This window comes from Gekko japonicus, unplaced genomic scaffold, assembly GCF_001447785.1.
Source record: "Gekko japonicus isolate JY-2015 unplaced genomic scaffold, Gekko_japonicus_V1.1 scaffold6588, whole genome shotgun sequence".
NCBI lineage: Eukaryota > Metazoa > Chordata > Lepidosauria > Squamata > Gekkonidae > Gekko > Gekko japonicus.
Window position 1 is genome coordinate 17,780 of NW_015160418.1, and position 6,572 is coordinate 24,351.

A 6,572-nucleotide genomic window follows, 5' to 3' on the forward strand; every position below is an offset into this window, starting at 1 on the left:
CTGCTCTCCCAGCCATGGCCGGCTCAGAGCAGCTTACAACAGCATAAAAACAACAATAAATAGTATAATAATCATAAAACCATATAACAGTTATAACATTAAAAGGTGCTAATAGTAATAATCCAAATGACCATTAAACAGATAACAATATAACATTACGTCTGAGATGGCGCTCAGACTTCCGTGCCGTCCTAGTGGTCCATCCCGATCTAATAATGTACGGGTGGCTCCGGCTGCTTTAAGAACTTCAGAGGACAGGGCATTCTCCCCCGGGGCGGTTCCCTGTTGAACGCCTGGCGGAAGAGCTCTGTCTTGCAGGCCCCGTGGAACTGCATAAGGTCCCACAGGGCCATGATCTCCACCGGGAGCTCATACCACCAGAGCGGAGCCACCACCGAGAAGCCCCTGGCCCTGGTCATAGCTAGCCTGGCGTCCTTTGGTCTGGGAAGGGTGAGTCGATGTTGAGACCCTGATCGCAATGTTCTCTGGGGAACATGTGGGGAAAGGCGGTCCCTGAGGTATGTAGTTCCCTGACCATAAAGGGCTTTAAAGGTAAGAACCAGCACCTTAAAGCGAATTCGGTATGCTATCGGTAGCCAGTGCAGTGTCTTCGGCACAGGCTGGATGTGCTCCCGCGTTGGGAGGCCCATTAGAAGCCTGGCTGCTGTATTTTGCACCAGCTGTAGCTTCCGAATCTGCAATAAGGGCAGCCCCATGTAGAGAGCATTACAGTAGTCCAACCTCGAGGTGACTACCGTATGGATCACCGTTGCCAAGTCGTCGCGTTCAAGGATGGGAACCAGCCGCCTAAACGTTCGAACTAGGTAAAACAGTGCTGTAAACGAAATCCCCGATTTTATGTTTGCATGTTTATATGCTTTGTTTGCCTTTTATAAAATAAAAAATGATTTTAAAAAAAAGGAATATCAGGGCCAAGAGGCAGAGGCAGGCTATCAAGCCACTTCTCTGAACGTCCTCCGTGCGCCAGAGGTCGCCATGACTTCCGGGCATGGGCGCACACACACAAATGCAAAAATATCGGGGAGGGGGAAATTAAGGGTGTGCCTTTGCTTCAGACCAACATGGCGACCCGGGGTCATTTTGTAGAAAAAGAGGCATTCTCTCTCAGCCAAGCCTACCACACAGGGTTGTTGTGAGGACAAAGTGGAGAGGAAGAGAAGCCATTTTGGGTTCCCACTGGGGAGAATGGTGGGGTATAAAAGAAGTAAGCAAACAACCATTTTGTGTTGATGCAGGTGGGGCAGCCATGTTGGTCTGATGTAGCAGAACCAAGTTTGATTCTGGGGGCACCTTGAAGACCAGCAAAGGTTTATTCAAGCTTTTGTGTGCACACATGCTCCTTCAGAGGCAATGAAATGGAAATTACCTGCCCATACTTATGGGTAGAGAGTGAACTCACCTATGTGTACGGACTGGTAATTTCCATTTCATTGTATCATCATGCATGCACGGGGGGACGTGCAGATCTGTCCTTGCAGAGGAGGGAGAGCTTGTACCTGAATAAAACTTGGTCTTAAAGGTGCCACTGGACTGTTTTGGATTGCTAGCTATGGAGGGGGGGACATGCAGATCTGTCCTTGCAGAGGAGGGAGAGCTTGTACCTGAATAAAACTTGGTCTTAAAGGTGCCACTGGACTGTTTTGGAGGGAGGGGCGGGGGGGCCTCTGCAACTTACCTGGCTGCTTCTTGCTCTGACTGAGGGCTGCTTTGAGCAGGGGGTGGGGCTTGTTGCATGTGCCTGCCCCCTGGGCTCTTTACTGCCGGAGCTCCGCTCTTGTGCGCTCCCGCAGGAAATGACCCCTGATGGCGACCCACCTGAATCGATATAGGTTTTTCTTTCAGATGCAGATCTCCAGGTGATTTGCTTTTCATTTTATCCTCCTGAGCACAGTGCCCTGACACCTGCTCCGTGTTGACGGGTCTCCCTCTCTCTCTCTCCCTCCCCCTGTACTCTCGCCGCAGCCTCCGTTCCCTTCTTCCTCTGTGAGGTCGGCCTGGTCACCCCCGTGCGCCACGGCTTCTTCTGCAACGACAGCAGCATCAGCTACCCGCTACGGCACTCGGAGACCGTCAGCGACTCCGTCCTCATCTCCGTGGGGATCCTCATCACCTCTCTAGCGGTGAGTCCCTTGCTAAAGACAGGACGGGGGGGGGGACACACACACAACACTAGCTAGTTCTTTAGCCCTTGGGCATAGCGCACCCTACTTCTGGAAGGTACACACGCTTTTGGATAACGTTCAGAGAGAGAAAGCATGCTTGCCGGACTCCCAGTGAAGAGCAGCTGGGGTTTTGTGGCTTGTGGGGCAGATTTCTTTTCCTGGTGGGGGTGAAGTTCTCCATGCGGAAAGAAAAGCCATTTAGTCAACAGAAAGCTGTGACCAGGAGAGATCTCTACATTGCAAGCTGTGGACCACTTTACATGACAGTACACAGCTGCTGCAAGTTAATCACTTATGCCAGCCTGAGCAACAGTTCTGAGAGCAAGGCAGCCAATAGGGGAGATGACTTCTATAATCAAGCAAGCGAACACTTAGGCAGAAAAATTCTCTTAAAGGAGCTCAGTTACTTGACCCAGGGTTAGAAGGGATCCTAGAGGTCACCTACTCCAACCCCCTTGCTCAGTGCAGGAATTAGTCAACTGCTGTACCCCACTCTGCTTAAAGAAGTGCACGCCTTTTTAAAAAAATGTTTTAAAATGATTGAAAAAGGCATTTACAGGAAAAATTCTTGTGGGGCTATGGCCTTAAGAAAGGGGCCACAGCCCCCTGAAAGTCCCACCGTAGCTACGGGCCTGATTGAATCTATGGCCCAATTCTCCCCCTGTCCTGCTTGACTGCTGTGATTCTCAGACTTGGGGGCAGGATGTGGGGTTGTCAGCCTCTAGATGGGGCCTGGAGAGCTCCCAGAATAACAACTCATCCCCGGATGACACAGATTAGTTCCCCTGGAGGAGATGGCAGCTTTGGAGGGTGGACTCTGTAGTGTTATACCTCACCAAGTTCTTTTCCCTCCCCTGGCTCCATTCCCAAATCTCCAGGAATTCCCCCAGCCTGGAGTTGGCAACCTAGGCAGGAGCCAGAATCTAGCTTTTCCTCTGCCCAGCCTGCAAAATGGCCACGGGGCACAACCTGTTGCTCAGTAGTGCTGTCCATTTATATACACTAAAAATGCAAAATAAAGTGTATATGGAAAACATCCACTGATTGCTTTCTGGATCCACCCCGTTATTTTATCCAGTGCTAACTGATGCGAACTGTGGTATGGTGGTGATGAGCAGCGGACTCTGATCTGGAGGACTAGGTTTGAGTCCCTGCTCCTCCACCTGCAGCCAGCTGGGTGACCTTGGGTCAGTCACAAGATCTCTCAGAGCTGTCCTTGAAAGGGCAGTCCTCGAAAGAGCTCTCTCAGCCCCGCCTAACTCACAGGGTGTCTGTTGTGGGGAGGGGAAGGGAAAGGAGATTGTAGGCCGCTCTGAGACACCAAGTGAAGGGCTGGGTAGAAATCCAATCTCCTCTTCTTCTTCTTCTTCCTCCTGCTCCTCCTCTTTTTCTTTCGGGGAGGGGGAAAGTGGTGTGTGGAGCAAGTGGAGCCCGCTTCCAAAGGTCTGAGACACCCCCCCCCCAGTGAGTTCTTGGGCCAACTCTGCTCCCCCTACCCCGAGACCGTTCTCAACCGGAGGCCTCGTCTGTCTCCCTACCACACACATCCCTCTCTCTTACGCTTTCTCTCCTCAAACCGAAATCTCCTCACTCTGTGGCAAACTCTTTTTCTGAGTGGGGCGTTCCCTTCCCCCCACGTACCCTGGCTGATCCATAAACAGAGAGTTTGCTGTATTCGCCGGCTAGACTAAGCCACGCTTTCCTTGGTTCTCCTTGGCTCACGTAAACCCTTGTCTGTCGGGTGGTGCGAAATGTTCCCCGGTGCACGAATAGCTCGTAATCCGCCCCTCTGTTCTTTCTTCCACCGTAGATCACCCTGGGCGAAAGCTACCACGTGCACACCTTCCCCCACAGTTCGCACGCCGTCGTCCGCAACCCTTACGTGGTGGCGCTCTACAAGGAGATCGGGGCCTTCCTCTTCGGCTGCACGGTGGGCCAGTCGCTCACCAACATGGCCAAGGTGGCCGTGGGCCGCCTCCGCCCACATTTCCTGGCCGTGTGTCGGCCAAACTTCACTCACATTGACTGCTCTGCGGGATACGTGGAGGAGTACAGCTGCACCGGCGGCGTCTCCGAGGAGAAGGAGGCAAGGTGTGGACTGGGGAACAGTGGCCCAAGAAGAGTGGGGAGCGTACTTGCTGGCCAAGGCACACAACCAAAAAGCACCCTAGAGATCCCATGTACAGAAACCTGATGTGATATATATTTTTTTAATTTACCCTGTACTGACGTGAGGCTTCTTGTCAGAAATTCTGTGGTCAGGATAAAATTTCCTGTATTATTGTTATTTATTGGGAGTGATGGTGGAACTACTAGTAGTAGTAGTATGTACTACCATAAGCAAGCATGAATAGTACGTGCTACTAGTGGTAGTACTACTAGTTGTGCTTACTGTTCATGCTTGCTATTCATGCTAGTAGTAGGTAGTGCTGGTAGTAAGGAAATATGCTGCCTTTCCATTCATCAAATCCCTTTGCGGTTCACAAAGATTACTATTCATATTTACTATTCATACTAGTAGTAAGTATTACTAGTCAGAAATTCTGTGGTCAGGATAAAATTTCCTGTATTGTTATTTATTGGGAGTTATGGTGGAACTTCTACTACTAGTAGTAAGTACTACTATAAGCAAGCATGAATAGTACGTGCTACTAGTGGTCGTACTGCTAGTTGTGCTTACTGTTCATGCTTGCTATTCGTGCTAGTAGTAGGTAGTGCTGGTAGTAAGGAAATATGCTGCCTTTCCATTCATCAACGCCCTTTGCGGTTCACAAAGATTACTATTCATATTTACTATTCACACTTCATACTAGTAGTAAGTACTACTAGTCAGAAATTCTGTGGTCAGGATAAAATTTCCTGTATTATTGTTATTTATTGGGAGTGATGGTGGAACTACTACTAGTAGTCAATGTTCCCTCTAAGCTGTGGAGTCTTGTGAGCAAAAATTCTACTTTGTGAGCTGCTGGCATTAAAGTTGTGAGCAGATGATTTGGGTACTGCATAAATTAGCTTGCTCTGGAACCGTTCCTCCCTGAGCTAAGACAAAAATCTGTGAGCTGGAGGCTAAAATTCTGTGAGCTAGCTCACACTAACTCAGCTTAGAGGGAACACTGCTAGTAGTAGTAAATACTACTATAAGCAAGCATTAATAGTGTGTACTACTAGTGGTAGTACTAGTAGTAGTGCTTCCTGTTCATGCTTGCTATTCATGCTAGTAGTAGGTAGTGCTGGTAGTAAGAGAATATGTTGCCTTTCCATTCATCAAAGCCTTTTGCAGTTCACAAAGATGACCATTCATACTTACTGTTTACACTTCATACTAGTAGTAAGTACTAGTAGTAGTAAGAAAATGTCTGTGCTGCTTTTCCATTCAGCAATGCCTTGTGCAGTTCACAAAGATAAAGCAATGTCTTAAAATGCCCAAATGAACTGCTGTCTCAATATTGCATAGGTTCTGATTTTTGACTTATACGTCATTCCTGGTGCAGAATACGTCTCTGTGCTGGTCCAAATGCCTTGGGCCTCCCCTGCTTGGGCTCTTAGAGGAAACAAAGAGGAAGGGTTCAGAGGCACGTTGTGGGCCTCGGCAGAGTGGGCAGGAAATTTGACAGCCCAGTTTCTAAATAATGCACTTTCGTTTAGCACTCGTATTGCACCAAATGCTTCAAAGGCCTCACCCAAAGAAAAAATGTACTTGACTAATCGGCTGCAGGGGTCAACCAGACTTCTAAAGAAGACACAGAATTTTTTAAATTAATCTTGGTAGTGACATTGAGGCCTTTCACTGGCTGCCAAAAATTATCGAGCCTTGTCAGGGCCAGCGAGCAGAACTTTCTGGTGCAGTCACAGAGCACGCGTCCTACCATCTTGTTGAAAGTAACCAATTTTTTTTTCTCTTCCAGAAAGTCATTCTACTCGGGTCATGCCTCCTTTGCCATGTATTCCATGATGTACCTGGTGGTAAGTCCCTGGGCAAATTATAATTTATTGGGAGTGATGGTGGAACTTGTACTACTACTAGTAAGTAGTACTATGAATAGGTAGTAGTAGTAGTAGTAGTAGTAGTAGAGGGGTCTTTCTGGTCATGCTTCTGGTGCTCTCGTAAGCTGCAGGGAATAAAGGAAGACCTGATCCACACCAGTAGACTTCCCATGTGAGGGATCTACTCCCTACGAGGTTCCAGCCATATTCACCGTGCAAATCCCCGACATTCGCACAGCTGTTTACAAAGTTCCCCCCTGCTTTAGGGTGGGCAGCTGCTTCATTCATACGTCATTTTTCTCCCCCATGGGAACCTAAAGCCGCTTACAATATCCTCCTCTGCTTCATTTTATCCTTACTACAACCCTGTGAGGTCGCTTAGGCTGAGCGTGGGTCATCCAGTGA

At 48.8% G+C, this 6,572-nt stretch overlaps 1 protein-coding gene across 1 annotated transcript; it reads left to right on the top strand.

Moving 5' to 3' along the window:
* Positions 1–1,983: 1,983 nt before the first annotated feature.
* On the top strand, positions 1,984–6,146 carry LOC107116100 (lipid phosphate phosphohydrolase 3-like; the record flags this gene model as incomplete). The annotated part of the gene is made up of 3 exons (XM_015417968.1): positions 1,984–2,141; positions 3,994–4,274; positions 6,089–6,146. Coding segments are annotated over 3 exons (497 nt in total), but the record flags the coding sequence as incomplete, so codon positions are not given.
* Positions 6,147–6,572: the final 426 nt, after the last annotated feature.